This window comes from Oncorhynchus mykiss, chromosome 1, assembly GCF_057628025.1.
Source record: "Oncorhynchus mykiss isolate SJ-2025 chromosome 1, ASM5762802v1, whole genome shotgun sequence".
NCBI lineage: Eukaryota > Metazoa > Chordata > Actinopteri > Salmoniformes > Salmonidae > Oncorhynchus > Oncorhynchus mykiss.
The window spans coordinates 25,530,175-25,547,424 of record NC_143022.1 but is presented as its reverse complement, the minus strand read 5'-3'; the positions used below and the strand labels follow the sequence as shown (position 1 = coordinate 25,547,424).

The following is a 17,250-nucleotide window of genomic DNA, read 5'->3' as shown; positions in this document are numbered from 1 at the left end:
AGGTTGAAGAGGATCTGTTGCACCTTCTTCACCACACTGTGTGGGCGGACCATTCCAGTTTGTCAGTGATGTGTACGCCAAGGAACTTGAAGCTTTCCACTTTCTCCACTGCATCCCCTGTCGATGTGGATAGGGGCATGCTCCCTCTCCTGAAGTCCACGATCCATTCTTTGTTTTGTTGATGTTGAGGGAGAGGTTATTTTCCTGGACCACTCCACCAGCGCCCTCACCTCCTCCCTGTAGTAGGTGATTGAGTTGGAGGCGTGCCTCAGTCATGGGTGAACAGGGAGTACAGGAGGAGCCTGAGCACACACCTTGTGAGGCCCCTGTGTTGAGGATCAGCAAAGTGGAGATGTTGTTTCCTACCTTTACCACCTGGAGGCGGCCCGTCAGGAAGTCAAGGACCCAGTTGCACAGGGTGGGATTCAGACCCAGGGCCCCAAGCTTAATGATGAGCTTGGAGGGTACACCCATATTGAAGGCTGAGCTATAGTCAATGAACAGCATTCTTACATAGGTATTCCTCTTGTCCAGATGGGGTAGGGCAGTGTGCAGTGCGATGGACATTGCATCGTCTGTGGATCTATTGGGGTGGTAATCAAATTGAAGTGCGTCTAGGGTGTCAGGTAAGGTAGAGGGCATATGATCCTTAACTAGCCTCTCAAAGCACTTCATGATGACAGAAGTGAGTGCTATGGGGAAATAGTCATTTAGTTCAGTTACCTTTGCTTTTTTGGGTACAGGAACAATGGTGGACATTTTGAAGCAAGTAGGGACAGCAGACTGGGATAGGGAGAGATTGAATATGTCCGTAAACACTCCATTCAGCTGGTCAGTGAGGATGTGGCTAGGGATGCCGTCTGGGCCGGCAGCCTTGCGAGCGTTAACACGCTTAAATTTCGGCCACAGAGGACGAGAGCCCACAGTCCATGGGAGCGGGCCGCACCGGTGGCACTGTGTTCTCCTCAAAGCGGGCGAAGTAGGTGTTTAGCTTGTCCGGAAGCAAGACGTCATTGTCCGCGATGTGGCAAGTTATCCCTTAGTAATCCATGATTGTCTGTAGACCCTGCCACATACGTCTTACGTCTGAGCCGTGAATTGCGACTTTACTTTGTCTCTGTACTGACGTTTTGTTTTGCCTGTTTGAGGGAATAACTACACTGTTTGTATTCAACCATATTCCCAGTCACCTTGCCATGCTTAAATGCGGTGGGTCGCGCCTTCAGTTTTGCGCGAATGCTGCAATTTATCCGTGGTGTTTGGTTTGGGTAGGTTTTAATAGTCACAGTGGGAACAACATCCCCTACACACTTCCTGATGAACACAGTCACCGTGTCCACTTCAATGTTAATCTCAGAGGCTACCTGGAACATATCCCAGTCCATTTGATTAAAACATCCTTGAAGCATGGATTCCGATTGGTCAGACCAGCGTTGAATAGACCTTAGCATGGGTACTTCCGTCGGACTTTCTCTATGTTATCAGAACCACACCATCTGTAGTTAATCATGAAACATACACCACCGCCCTTCTTCCTGGAGAGTTCTTTATTCCTGTCTGTGCGATGTACTGAGAACCCAGCTGGCTGTATGGCTGGGGACAGTATATCCCAAGAGAGCCATGATTCAGTGAAACAGAGTATATTACAGTCCCTGATGTCCCTCTGGAAGGAGATACTCGCCCTGAGCTCATCTACTTTATTGTCCAGAGACTGAAGATTAGCGAGTAATATACTCGGAAGCAGTGGACGGTGTGCACGCCTCCTGAGTTGGACAAGAAGTCTATTCCGAACAGCTCTTCTCCGCCGGAGGCGTCTTAGAGCAGCCGCTGGGTTAAGTTCAATTGCCCTAGGGGTACGAACAAAGGATCCAATTCGGGAAAGTCGTATTCCTGAATGTAATGCTGGTGCATGCATTACCATCGCTCTGATATCTTTCTGGCTGTATGTAATAACACAAAAAACATTCTGTGTGATTAATGTAAGAAATAACAGACACAACAAAATACTGCAAAGTTGCTTAAGAGCTAGAAGCAGAGCGGTCATGTCTGTCGGCGCCATCTTATTGGTCCTCCTCACCTGCTCTTTGGTTTTCAAAGTGGTGCTTGACGTGGTATGCCTTGAGGCTGTACAGGTAGGAGTTTTTCTGGGGGGAGCCGTAGTGAAGGTAGTAATGGATCATGTCGTACACCACGTACCCAAACAGCCCCCCCACAAACAGGGACACCCCTAAGGCCTCAGGGAAGGACTTGGTCAGCAACAGGTAGAAGCTGCCTATCACCACTGAGGCCAGGCAAGGAGGAAAGACTAGGCGGGAGCCATCGTAGGGAGACTGGAGGGGAGAAATCACCATGGTGTTAGTATAGGAGCACATATCAGTTTAAAAAAAAGACGATACATTTTAAATGTTAGTGAACAATACTCTGGAACTCTCTTCTGTATATGTACATATCTCACCTTATGATGCTGTCCGTGCAGCAGGAAGTGAAGGGTGATGAGGTAATAGTTGTGGGCAGGCGGGCGCATGTGAAAGATGAAGCGATGGACGCAATATTCGATGAAGGTCCACGTGACCATGCCCATCACAAAGATGAGCGGAAAGCTGTATTTGTGCACCAGGAAGGAATAGTCTGCAGAGGGAGTGGGTGGGACAGATGCAGGCTTAAACAGGAATCACATTTCTACTAGACTGTACATGGGAACAAGCATGAATTTGCTGGACAGATGAATTAACAAATAAATGTGGCTGGAATGAACTACTTCTATTACTTCTTATTTGTCATGTTTTTTATTTTATTAGTTATACTATTTTGAGTTTGAATACTGCACTGTTGGATAGGGCTTGCATGTTAATCATTTTACTGTACAAAATGTATGTTTTAAATAGTCTACTACTTGAAAGTATTTTCAAATACTTATTTCCAAATACATTATTTCAAATACCAAATGCATGGGTGTATTTAAGTATTTGTATAAATACTGTGTATTTGAGTATTTTCAAATACATGCCAATACTTTACATGTGTATTTCCAAATATTGAACTACTTACATTTAAAAAAAAATTATAAATCAAAATACTTACTACCCTAAATAGTATTTTACCCCAGATCTGATGATTGTGTCTTTGTTACCTGTGCTGGCGAATAGTCTGGTTGTCTCCTGAGCCAAGGTGGTGTAGCAGTACCAGCTGAGATAGAACACCAGTGGCATCCACACAGCAGGGACCATATACCTACACGCAGACAATCATATGGACTGAGGTAACATGCAAGTGTTAGGGTGGCAGGTAACAAGGTAGCAAGGGTGGCAGGTAGCCTAGCGGTTAAGCTCGTTGGGCCAGTAACCAAAAGGTCGCTGGTTCAAATCCCCTAGCTCTAATGAAAAAAATCTGCAGATGTGCCCTTAAGCACTCAACCCTAATTGCTCCTGAAAGTCGCTCTGAAAAAGAGTGTCTGCTAAATTATGTAAGTGCTTTCCTACATTGTATGGGCTGGTTTTCCTGACAGCGATTAAGCCTAGTCTGGACTAAAAAGCATGCTTAAAGGAAATGTTTGGGACCTCCAAACCTTTAAGAGGCTCAATTGAAAATGCCTTTAAGTCCAGGACTTAATCTGTGTCTGGGATACATGTACATATCATCTCTCTTACCAGGATGTCTTGGTGCTGGCCTCCATGAACTCGTTCCCAAACAGGCGAATGGGCCGATTCACAGGCTGGTGCACCCAGGTCTCGTATTTCTCTCCTAGGTTGCCCACCTGCCAGGCCAGGGGCTTCCGCCAGTCCACCAGGTCCTGCAGGCATAGCAGGGGAGACACAGCTCGGGTTACAACACTGCACATACAGTTGCTTAAGCCTTACAGCACACAACAGTTCATTACAAGATGTCTATAGAGTGTCATAACCTCATCAGTACTGCTTCTGCCTAAAACCTTCAATTGTCAAAGGACATATTGTTCTTGTATAATCTAGATAAATGGAAATTGGACTCTAAAACTTATTTCAGTCATAGCTTTATGTGATAGTGTGATCAATCAGTCTGGGCCCTTCTGTAGGTGTTGTAATTGTCCAGCAGGTGGCGGTAGAGAAACATATGGCCAGAGGAAGGAGTTATCTCAATTTCTGTGAAGGATCTGCAGATTGTATCTCTGTCCATACCTTTTACTAAATGTCTCCTTCACCATGAGTTCTCAGAGTCATGGTCTCTTATACATTATCATAGATTATAGGGCGGGTACTATATTAACTAGACCACAGAGCCATGCATGGAATAGCTTTTTGCTATAGTTGACAATATTGGATGAATTGAGGCAAACAGAAATCTAAAATCATTCATTGGGGACGTCGATTGTCTTGGAGAGTAGGTTAAAAGTGGAGAATGGTTCTCAAAACATACCTGAAACCCCAAAAGATAACAATGAGTGACAAGTGTCATTGTATTCAGGACACATATTCCCTCCACTGTGTAAGTATGTAGGGCTGAATGAGCTAGGAGGAGACAAGCTGCACTAGGTACAGTGCCTTCAGAAAGTATTCACACCCCTAGACTTTTTCCCAGGTTGTTGTGTTACAGCCTGAATTTAAAATTGATTGATTTAAAATTTTGTGTCACTGGCCTACACAAAATACCCCATAACGTCAAAGTGGAATTATGTTTATAGACATTTTTACAAATTAATAAAGAGTGAAAAGCTGAAATGTCTTGGTTCAATAAGTATTCATAAAGTTGCATTAACTCACTGTGTGCAATAATAGCGTTTACATTTTGTTTATGACTACCTACCCCACACATACAATTATCTGCAAGGTTCCTCAGTCCAGCAGTGAATTTCAAACACAGATTCAACCACAAAGATCAAGGAGGTTTTCTAATGCTACACAAAGAAGATCACTTATTGGTAAAAGGGTTAAAAAAAGTAGATATTAAATATCCCTTTGAGCATGATGCAGTTATTAATTATAATTTGGATGGTGTATCAATCCATCCAGTCACTAAAGATGCAGGTGTCCTTCCTAACTCAGTTGACGGAGAGGTAGGAAACCGCTCAGGATTTTCACCATGAGGCCAATGTTGACTTTGAAACAGTTAGAGTTTAATGGCTGTGATAGGAGGAAACTGAGGATGGATCAACAACATTGTACTTTCTCCACAATAGTACCATAAACAACAGTGTGAAAAGGAAGCCTGTATAGAATAAAAAATATTCCAAAATATGCATCCTGTTTGCAACAAGGCAAAATGTGGCAAAGAAATTAACTTTATGTCCTGAACACAAAGTGTTATGATTGGGGCAAATCCAATACAACACATTACTGAGTACCACTCTTCATATTTTCAAGCATGGTGGTGGCTGCATCATGTTATGGGTATGCTTGTCACCAGAAAGGACTATGGAGTTTTTTTAGCATAAAAATAAATGGAATAGAGCTAAGCAAATGCAAAATCCTAGAGGAAAAGCTGGTTCAGTCTGCTTTCCAACAGACACTAGAAGACACATTCACCTTTCAGCAGGACAATAACCTAAAACACAAGGCCAAATATACACTGGAGTTGCTTACCAAGACAACATAGAATGTTCCTGAGTGGCCCAGTTACATTTTTGATTGAAAATCTATGGCAAGAAATGTCTGTCTAGCAATGATCCAGGGGTATGAATACTTTCTGAAGGCACTGCATGTGATAATCAATGTCAAGTGTTATGCCATCACCCAATGTATCACAATGACAAACACACACAGAGCTGGCCCTCACACACACAGGTGGCCCTCACACACACACACACACACAGGTGGCCCTCACACACACACACACACAGGTGGCCCTCACACACACACACACACACACAGGTGGCCCTCACACACACACACACACACAAACACACACACACACACACAGGTGGCCCTCACACACACTCACACACAAACAGGTGGCCCTAACACACACACACACACAGGTGGCCCTCAAACACACACAGGTGGCCCTCACACACACACACACACAGGTGGCCCTCACACACACACACACACAGGTGGCCCTCACACACACACACACACACACACACACACACACAGGTGGCCCTCACACACACAGGTGGCCCTCACACACACACACACACACACTGGTGGCCCTCACACACACACACACACACACACGGCCCTCACACACACACACACACACACAGGTGGCCCTCACACACACACACAGGTGGCCCTCACACACACACACAGGTGGCCCTCACACACACACGTGGCCCTCACACACACTCACACACAAACAGGTGGCCCTCACACACACACAAACAAACAGGTGGCCCTCACACGCACACAGGTGGCCCGCACACACACACACACACACACACACACAGGTGGCCCTCACACACACAGGTGGCCCTCACACACACACAGGTGGCCCTCACACACACACACACACAGGTGGCCCTCTCACACACACACACAGGTGGCCCTCACACACACACACACACAGGTGGCTCTCACACAGGTGTCCCTCACACACACAGGTGTCCCTCTCACACACACACACACACACACACACACACACACACACACACACACACACACACAGGTGGCCCTCTCACACACACACACACAGGTGGCCCTCACACACACACACACACACACACACAGGTGGCCCTCACACAGGTGGCCCTCACACACAGGTGGCCCTCACACACAGGTGACCCACACACACAGGTGGCCCTCTCACACACACACACACAGGTGGCCCTCACACACACACACACACACACACACAGGTGGCCCTCACACAGGTGGCCCTCACCACACAGGTGGCCCTCACACACAGGTGGCCCTCACACACACACACACACGTGGCCCTCACACACACAGGTGGCCCTCACACACACAGGTGGCCCTCACACACACAGGTGGCCCTCACACACACACACACACACACACACACACACAGGTGGCCCTCACACACACACACACACAGGTGGCCCTCACACACACACACACACACAGGTGGCCCTCACACACACACACACAGAGGTGGCCCTCACACACACACACAGAGGTGGCCCTCACACACACACACAGAGGTGGCCCTCACACACACACACAGAGGTGGCCCTCACACACACACACAGAGGTGGCCCTCTGTTGCAAAGCAAAGGTGACTGGCTGCTATCCACTAGTCAATCCCAAAATATTCCTAAAGCCCGAGGAAGACTGCCCCTGTTCTGTCATTGAAAACATAGCAATATCTCCCCTGAGATATGGCACTTTTACACTATGACATCACTCTGTGCATACCATTCGCTGTCTATCTCTACTGAACACTGATAAACCTGCCACATAGTTGATCTACTATAGACTGCCAGAAATGCCCACGAAACCACTCCCACACGGTCTCCAATGAGTAGCTGTGAAAATTGGTGACCACACAGTTTTTAGCAAAGCTGGGTGAATGACCGTAAAAGTGGTCACCTCTCGATCTTCTCCCTCTATGTGTCAATGCAGGAGTGTACTGTAGCTCACAGGCCTCAGTCAGAGAAGCGCTGAACTCAAGGTCCTTGGACCAGACACAGGTAGAAAACCCTGCCTACCTGCAGCAATGACAGCTGTGCTCTGTAGGAGACGCAGTGCCACAATGTTGGGCCAATGACAGTCTCAAATACAATACGGCTCTGGCATATGAGCTCTACTTTGACTTGTAGTTAAACCCCAGAACATCCTCTGATTAGATCACCAGGCTGGCTGGCTGGTCTGATGCAGTGGTTGGGTTTTAATGCTTAGAAAGATCTAGATGATGTCCCTTAGCCTGATCTTAGTCTTTTTTCTTCCGGTTTTCTTTCTGATTCTCTCTCTCCCACTCTCTTTCTCTGGTTGTGTTTTTCTCTCACCGTATCCAGGTTGACTTGACTGCATTTGCTAATGGGTGAAGTCTCCTCATCCATTGTCTTCTTCCTCTCCCTCGCCATCTGTGGAACAACAGGAGACAATGAAAGGGATTGTGAGCTCCAAATCAAATTGCAAACATGGTCAGGCTATCCATTAAGGCAACCTATTCACAATATAAATGTTACCATGGGGATATAATGTGGTTAAGATTTGTCTGTGGCTAATCATGGCAGGTTATTTGTTTCTGCACATCCTCATGGCTATACTTCAGATTATTATTATTATTCACTCTTCAAAGTTGTAATAATAGAATGCAATTTCAAAAGTGCACCATTAGTTCCTCTTGTCATGTTAGTCATTGCATGCCTTAGAGAGCCATTTATAACTTGTCAGAAGTGTCCATATCAACAAGCCCATTTATTTATTTTTAATTTAACCAGGCAAGTCAGTTAAGAACAAATACTTATTTACAATGTCGGCCTACCCCGGCCAAACCCGGACGACGCTGGGCCAATTGTGCGCCGCCCTATGGGACTCTAAATCACGGCCAGATGTGATACAGCCTGGATTCGAACCAAGGACTGTAGTGACACCTCTTGCACTGAGATGCAGTGCCTTAGACCGGTGTGCCACTCCGGAGCCATGTCAGTTAAGGTTTTATTATTTACGTTTTTTTAGGGGCGCGGGATGTTCCAGCCAGAGTTTTTTTTTAAGTTTGCAAACCCCTGCCTTAGAGTACCACAGTATGAGTCATAATACCCATAAAACCTGGAGGTCAAACAGGGGAACGATTCCAATCATTTTCCCACCATAAATTCTTCCCAAACGGGGATTTTGGAAACAACCCTGGCGTAACATTTTGATGACCATGTAAATCTCTCTAGGACAAGGGGACTTTTATCAATACAGCCAACTGTATTTACCCCCCAAAAGTGCATGCAAATTAGCTGCTAATGTGGCTGTCATAAAGAACTACAAATGCCAAGAGGATCTGAAAGAGACTGCCGAATCCAGGCAAAGGTACATTCTCTGGATTAACTATCTAATGTTAGCTAAATGTAGTAATTAGTAAAAATTTTTTTAAATGGACAATTCTGTGAACAGTCTTGTGCAAGTTTAAAATTGACACAATACCTGTTAGCAAAGGTACTATTGTATCAACTAGAGATTATGTGCAGGGGCTTGCAGTCATTTCTAGTTTTGAATGTCTACTTTCACGCTAATTAACATTTTTGAATCTGGAGAGTAAATAGAGGCGAATATATTGATAAAAGTCACCTAGATTTACACAGTTATCAAAACGTCACACCAGGGTGAGCCTACACCAAACACAGACCTTATTTAAGTGCTTGTAAAATCCACTATGGGAAAAATGAATGGTGGAAAACCATTTGGAACCATTTCCCTGTTTGACCACTAGGTATTACAACGCCTCCACTGTGGGGCTCTAATCAGCCCCATTCAGCGATATGACACACTTCAAATTCAAATACTCCGGCTTCATGCAGCATTTTCCATAGGAATATGTAGATGACGTCAGCGCTATCATTATCTACTGGTTTCAATGTCCATACTTTTATGTTTAAGGGCACATTACATGAATGTGTGGGTTGGTACTCAGGACCAGGGAATCTCCTCAAAGTGGAGTACTATTAGCTGATCATCTATATTCTAGGTTGTCCTAAAAACTAAGTGGGAAAATTACAGAGAGGTGAGGGATAACTAGATCCTTGGATAGCCAGGCTGTCAAGCTTGGTGATATGTGACATGAGGAGTTTGTACAATTAATACGACCAGGCAGTGAGGCATGCCTCAGCTTGTTACACAAAGGCATGCGTTTAAAAGTGTTGACTATTTAAAACAAAGCAACAAAAGTACAGTATATTGTTGTGTCTTTGGCTATGCCGGATTAAGTGATATGACATGCTATTTTATAAAATCCTTTCTCCGTAATTAAAATTACCTGATTGAGCTAATCATGTAAATGTAATTAACTTGAAAGTCAGGACACCATGAAATAATATTTATAGAGCTGTTATCTTCCGAATAAACTCTTAAAGACCTAGTAATATTTTACATCAATAGCAGTCAATATTAATCGTCACCTTATTTCAGTCTCATTTGAAAGTTGTAAATTCTTGTTTATCTGCATGAACTCTGGCTAACAAGTGTCACACCCTGGTCAAAGTATTTTGTGTTTATCTTTATTTATTTGGTCAGGCCAGGGTGTGGCATGGGTTTTTGTATGTGGTGTGTATGTATGGGGATTGTAGCTAGTGGGGTGTTCTAGCTAAGTCTATGGCTGTCTGAAGTGGTTCTCAATCAGAGGCAGGTGTTTATCGTTGTCTCTGATTGGGAACCATATTTAGGCAGCCATATTCTTTGAGTTTGTCGTGGGTGATTGTCCTTAGTGTCATTGTTCTGTGTTAGGTTACACAAGTATAGGCTGTTTCGGTTTTCGTTAAGTTTATTGTTTTGATAGTGTTTGTGTTTAGTGTGTTACTTCATTAAACATGGATTGCAATAGACACGCCGCATTTTGGTCCGACTCTCCTTCTCATCAAGAAAACCGTTACAGAATCACCCACCACAAAGGGACCAAGCAGCGTGTCAACAGGCAGGAGCAGTGTGAGGAGATGCGCAATAAGGATTTCTGGACATGGGAGGAAATCCTCGACGGGAGAGGACCCTGGGCTAAACCAGGGGAGTGTAGCCGCACTAAGGTGCAGCGGGAGAAGAAACAACAGGAACAGCCCAAGGAGGAGTACAGTATGGAGTATACTACTTGGGAGGAGATCGACAGGTGGGCGGCCGACCCAGGGAGAGTACCGGAGCCCGCCTGGGATTCGCTGGAGCAGTGCGAGGAAGGTTATCGTAGAATGGAGGCGGTGAAAGCAGAGAGGCGCTGGTATGAGAAGGCAGCACGGCGACGCGGATGGAAGCCTGAGAGGCAGCCCCAAAAATTTCTTGGGGGGGGGCTAACAGGGAGTATGGCTATGCCAGGTAGGAGACCTGGGCAGACTCCCTGTGCTTACCGGGGGGCTAGAGAGACCGGACAGGCACCGTGTTATGCAGTGGTGCGCACGGTGTCTCCAGTGCGGGTGCATAGCCCGGTGCGGTATATTCCAGCTCCGCGTGTCTGCCGGGCTAGATTGAGCGTCGAGCCTAATGCTATGAAGCCGGCTCTACGCAGCTGGTCCCCAGTGCGTCTCCTTGGGCCGGTTTACATGGCACCAGCCTTGCGCTCGGTGTCTCCGGTTCGCCTGCATAGTCCAGTGCGGGCTATTCCACCTCGCCGCACTGGCAGGGCGACCGTGAGCATTCAACCAGGTAAGGTTGGGCAGGCTCGGTGCTCAAGAGCTCCAGTGCGCCTGCACGGTCCGGTTTTTCCAGTACCACCTCCACACCCCAGCCCTCCGGTAGCAGCTCCCCGCACCAGGCTTCCTGTGCGTGTCCTTGGCCCAGTACCACCAGTGCCAGCACCACGCATCAGGCCTACAGTGCGCCTCGCCTGTCCAGCGCTGTCGGAGCCCTCCTCCTCTCCAGCGCTGTCGGAGTCTCCCGCCTGTTTAGCGCTGTTAGAGCCTTCCTTCTCTACAGCGCTGCCGGAGTCTCCTGCCTGTTCAGAGCTGCCAGTTAGCATAGAGCTGCCAGTTAGCATAGAGCTGCCAGTTAGCATAGAGCTGCCAGTCTGCAAGGAGCTGCCAGTCTGCAAGGAGCTGCCAGTCTGCAAGGAGCCGCCAAAGCTGCCAGTCTGCAAGGAGCCGCCAGAGCTGCCAGTTAGCATGGAGCAGCCAGGGCCGCCAGTCAGCATGGAGCAGCCAGAGCTGCCAGTCAGCATGGAGCAGCCAGTCAGCATGGAGCAGCCAGAGCTGCCAGTCATCATGGAGCAGCCAGTCAGCATGGAGCAGCCAGATCTGCCAGTCGACCAGACTCTCCCAGATCTGCCAGTCGACCAGACTCTCCCAGATCTGCCAGTCGACCAGACTCTCCCAGATCTGCCAGTCGACCAGACTCTCCCAGATCTGCCAGTCGACCAGACTCTCCCAGATCTGCCAGTCGACCAGACTCTCCCAGATCTGCCAGTCGACCAGACTCTCCCAGATCTGCCAGTCGACCAGACTCTCCCAGATCTGCCAGTCGACCAGACTCTCCCAGATCTGCCAGTCGACCAGACTCTCCCAGATCTGCCAGTCGACCAGACTCTCCCAGATCTGCCAGTCGACCAGACTCTCCCAGATCTGCCAGTCGACCAGACTCTCCCAGATCTGCCAGTCGACCAGACTCTCCCAGATCTGCCAGTCGACCAGACTCTCCCAGATCTGCCAGTCGACCAGACTCTTCCAGATCTGCCAGTCGACCAGACTCTTCCAGATCTGCCAGTCGACCAGACTCTTCCAGATCTGCCAGTCGACCAGACTCTTCCAGATCTGCCAGTCGACCAGACTCTTCCAGATCTGCCAGTCGACCAGACTCTTCCAGATCTGCCAGTCGACCAGACTCTTCCAGATCTGCCAGTCGACCAGACTCTTCCAGATCTGCCAGTCAGCCAGGATCTGCCAGTCAGCCAGGATCTGCCGAAACCACCAGCCAGCCTGGATCTGGTAGATTCATCAACCTGCCTGAGCTTCCTCTCACTCCTGAGCTTCCTCTCACTCCTGAGCTTCCTCTCACTCCTGAGCTTCCTCTCACTCCTGAGCTTCCCCTCAGTCCCGAGCTGCCTCAGTCCTGAGCTGCCCCTCAGTCCCGATCTGCTCCTCAGTCCAGTGGGGTTCTGGGTGAGGACTACTAGGCCATGGTCGGCGGCGAGGGTGGACTATCCAGGGACGCGAGGAGAAGGGACTAAGACATTGATTGAGTGGGGTCCACGTCCCGCGCCGGAGCCGCCACCATGGACAGACGCCCACCCGGACCCTCCCTATTGTTTTGAGGTGCGTTCGGGAGTCCGCACCTTAGGGGGGGGGGGAGGTTCTGTCACACCCTGGTCAAAGTATTTTGTGTTTATCTTTATTTATTTGGTCAGGCCAGGGTGTGGCATGGGTTTTTGTATGTGGTGTGTATGTATGGGGATTGTAGCTAGTGGGGTGTTCTAGCTAAGTCTATGGCTGTCTGAAGTGGTTCTCAATCAGAGGCAGGTGTTTATCGTTGTCTCTGATTGGGAACCATATTTAGGCAGCCATATTCTTTGAGTTTGTCGTGGGTGATTGTCCTTATTGTCCTTAGTGTCATTGTTCTGTTAGGTTACACAAGTATAGGCTGTTTCGGTTTTCGTTAAGTTTATTGTTTTGATAGTGTTTGTGTTTAGTGTGTTACTTCATTAAACATGGATTGCAATAGACACGCCGCATTTTGGTCCGACTCTCCTTCTCATCAAGAAAACCGTTACAACAAGTTGAATCAGCAATACAAAACTGGGTTTAATTATTTATTTACTAAATACCTAACTGATCACACAGAATGACATACACAGAATGAATCATACCTTGATTACAAATTACGTCCTAAAGGAAAACGTCCCTGGCGGGCGGAACAGATATGGTTGCACAAAGAAAAGGGCGATTGGTCTGAGTGAAAGAGCGGGAAGACTGAGGAACAAAGTGAGAAGCGATGTCTCTTTCGTAAATACGTTATCTTATTCATTCTAAATTACTGCCCATTTGGAAAAGGAAAATGCAATAAATATTTACTCTGAGCTGCGCTTCGGTAGGTTGGTGGTAGATGGAAGGCCGTGTTGCCCAACCAAGTCCTTTGAAGAATGTCTCTGGTGGTAAATTATATACGTTGTAGTAACGTCGTTGTGTGGTAGACGGGATACTCTGTCTGTTCTTTCCTAGCCCACGTTTGCAGCTGCTGTTGCTAACTCAATGGCTGGCTAGGATGTATCACTTGTGTAGTGAATAAGAGTTCAAAGTTCATACCATTTGCAACCAAAGCTCACGCTGAGGTTGGCTTAGTTCTGTAGTTGACATGTTAGTCCTTTTAACGCAGAGGCTGCAGACCTCACGTACTTGGAACCGGAGGTTACATTTTCTTCAAGGCCTTATATAGGAAGGGAGAGAAGGGTGTGTTTGAAAAGTTTTATAACCCAGGTCACTTCACAGGGGCGGGCTACTGATTGAGCAGAGCCCTAACCTTATGAAAACCCAAATCTCTCATGTGGAAGCTAAAATTACATTTAATCTCTTCACCAATAATTTTATATTCAAATATTTAAATTGAACAACAATTCAGATAACAATTCCGATAACTACAATGTGCAGACTTTCCACTGTAGAGTTTATGTCATCCTATCATTGATGAGAATGTCTCAGATGACAACCGAACTGATGTCATATTCATTAAGTACCACCGCATAAATTCAATTGGTCGGATTACCAGAATATAGTTCATTTCCCCCCACCTTCTGATGTTCCCAGAATCTATGTTAACCAAGGGATTTTCAAATGTCACATCAGTAGGGTAGAGAGGAAGAAGGGGGAAAAGGTATTTATGACTGCCATAAACCCCCAGGCCAACGTCATGACAATATGCCATCATTTACTATTCAACAATTACTTTTGAATTCTTCATTCATTCATTCTTGTAAAATGTCAGGTGAATATGCCAATAAGAAACCCATGCTCATTTCTGAAGGTAAATGACATACAGTAGCTCAAGTTATGAGTGTGTTACAAGATGGTTTCACTTACCCTCTAATAATAATAATAATACATTCTATAGTCAATTTTATTTAAGAACAGAATCCTTGCGGCACTGTTTTGGATGTAGTTTATGAATTGAATTTTCAGGCAGCCCCCCCCCCCGCATTCCCATAATCAATTCTGGAGAAAAAGCTTTTCATCGATGTGGTGAGAGAGAGACTTAGGCGGGAGATGTTATTCTTTCACCTGAAGAACGTTTTTCAGACGTGATCAATGTGGCAATTAAAAGGAGACCGCAGGGTCAAATTTCACCTTCAAATGAAGGGGATGACGTGGCCATCTATGACAGGGTGGATGCTGCAGGAGTTGGTGATCTGCTGGGGGGTCTTGCTGCTATTGATTTGGGGGAAGTTGTTCTGCATCCAAGATTTGACCTCTTCCAGACAATGTTGACAGAGCAGATATTGTGTCAGGCTTTGTTTTAATGTACACCTGTAGTCTGCTTAGCAGTGGAATTGGACACTGTAGTCTGACAATCTGGCCAAGCGGAAGCATGTAGAGCAGGAAGAGGATAGGACCTAATATAGAGCCTCAAAGCTGGTTAGCACCGAGGTGTGACTGAAGTGTAGTTGCCACTAGGTCCACACTCGGTGGTGATAATGCACCTTAAAGTTGGTTGCCAACTGAAATATAAAGTCCACAGAAGAAGACAAGGAATACAACTGAAGGAGGAGTGGTTACTAGAAACTATTAATTTCCCCTTTTAAATGTCGGAGTAGAGAACATACTATTGCGTGTGACTCAACATTCTACAAAGATCCAGAAAAAAGGACATTTTGCATTTCAGTTAAAATAACAACCCAATATTTATATGCCAAGACAAATTCACTAGCAACAGCAAGCTATATGTCCATGAATGTTTAATGTGTTTCAACCTGTCCCCAAATTAATATAGTTGGTTCAGAGTTTGTTTTAATATTTCAAACAGACTCCTGGAATAGGATGTGTCAATGGACTTAATGTTTCTGAATTTAATAGTGTGCTTGGTACGGAGCTGAATTGCAGGTGTACTCAGACATTTTCATGGCCAGATACACCCATCTCATGTACATCCAGGTATGAGGCTGGGACTTCTCCAGTGATGAGGTCTAGTGTATGCTCATGATTGTGTGTGGAGATGTTGACATGCTGTACCAGATTGAGACAGTCAAGCATGTTCAGGAAGTCAGTAGCAGAGGAACATTTTGATGAATCAATGTAAATGTTGAAATCACCTAGGACAGTGGATCCCAAACTTTTCATAGTCCCGTACCCCTTCAAAACATTCAACCTCCAGCTGCATACCCCCTCTAGCACCAAGGTTAGGGCACTCTCATAATGTTGTTTTTTGCCACCATTGTAAGCCTGCCACACACACACACTATACGATTCATTCTTAGGTTTAATGAATGTATGTGAGTTTTTGTCACAGCCCGGCTTGTGGGAAGTGACAAAGAGCTCTTATAGGACCAGGGCACAAATAATAATATATTAATCAATAATCTTGCTCTTTATTTAACCATCTTACATATAAAACCTTATTGGTTCAAACATTGTGAATAACTCACCACAAGTTAACGAGAAAGGTGTGCTTGAAAGGATGCACATAACTCTGCAATGTTGGGTTGTATTGGTGAGAGTCTCAGTCTTTTTCCACACAGTCTGTGCCTATATTTAGTTTTCATGCTAGTGAGGGCCGAGAATCCACTCTCACATAGGTACATCTTTGCAAAGGGCATCAGTTTCTTAACAGTGCGATTTGCCAAGGCAGGATACTATGAGCGCAGCCCAATCCAGAAATCTGGCAGTGGCTTCTGATTCAATTTTCACAGAACCGCTTGTTGCAATTTTGATGAGGCTCTCTTGTTCAGATATCTGTAAGTGGACTGGAGGCAGGGCATGAAAGGGATAACGAATCCAGTTTGTGCCATCCGTTTCGGGAAAGTACCTGTAATTGCTCTCCCAACTCACTCAGATGCTTCGCTATATCACATTTGACATTGTCCGTAAGCTTGAGTTCATGTGCACACAAAACAAAAATAGTACAATGATGTAAAGACCTGTGTGTTGTCCTTGTTAATGCAGACAGAGAAGAGCTACAACTTCTTAATCATAGCCTCACTTTTGTCCCGCACATTGAATATAGTTGCGGAGAGTCCCTGTCATCCTAGACTCAGATCATTCAGGCAAGAAAAAACATCACCCATATATGCCAGTCGTGTGAGAAACTCGTCATCATGCAAGCGGTCAGACAAGTGAAAATGATGGTCAGTAAAGGAAACTTTAAGCTCGTCTCTCAATACTGTGCACCTTGATAACCAGCGCACTTCTGTATGTTGTAAAAGTGTTACATGGTCGCTGCCCATATCATTGCATAGTGCAGAAAATACACAAGAGTTTAGGGGCCTTGCTTTATCAAAGTTAACCATTTTCACTGTAGTGTCCAAAACGTCTTTCAAGCTGTCAGGCCTTCCCTTGGCAGCAAGAGCCTCTCGGTGGATGCTGCAGTGTACCCAAGTGGCATCGGAAGAAACTGTTTGCATGAGCGTTACCACTTCACTATGTCTCCCTGTCATGGCTTTTGCGCCATCAGTACAGATACCAACATGAGCAGCAGCTTTGCTACATATGGACCGTTAGTGGATTTCCTGCAAGAGAGTAACGGTTAACGTAATTGAATGTTAATTATTTGA

At 46.0% G+C, this 17,250-nt stretch overlaps 1 protein-coding gene across 1 annotated transcript in view; it reads right to left on the bottom strand.

The window, feature by feature from the left end:
• The window catches only part of LOC110513138 (fatty acid 2-hydroxylase), a 44,831-nt gene that overhangs the window by 7,095 nt on the left and 20,486 nt on the right, over window positions 1–17,250 (bottom strand). The window contains exons 2-6 of the mRNA XM_021593154.3: window positions 7,880–7,957; window positions 3,648–3,790; window positions 3,131–3,231; window positions 2,456–2,628; window positions 2,078–2,330 (exon numbers count right to left, since the gene is read on the bottom strand). Coding sequence (XP_021448829.2) covers window positions 2,078–2,330; window positions 2,456–2,628; window positions 3,131–3,231; window positions 3,648–3,790; window positions 7,880–7,957 — 748 coding nt within the window. The remainder of the gene's footprint in view (window positions 1–2,077; window positions 2,331–2,455; window positions 2,629–3,130; window positions 3,232–3,647; window positions 3,791–7,879; window positions 7,958–17,250) is intronic.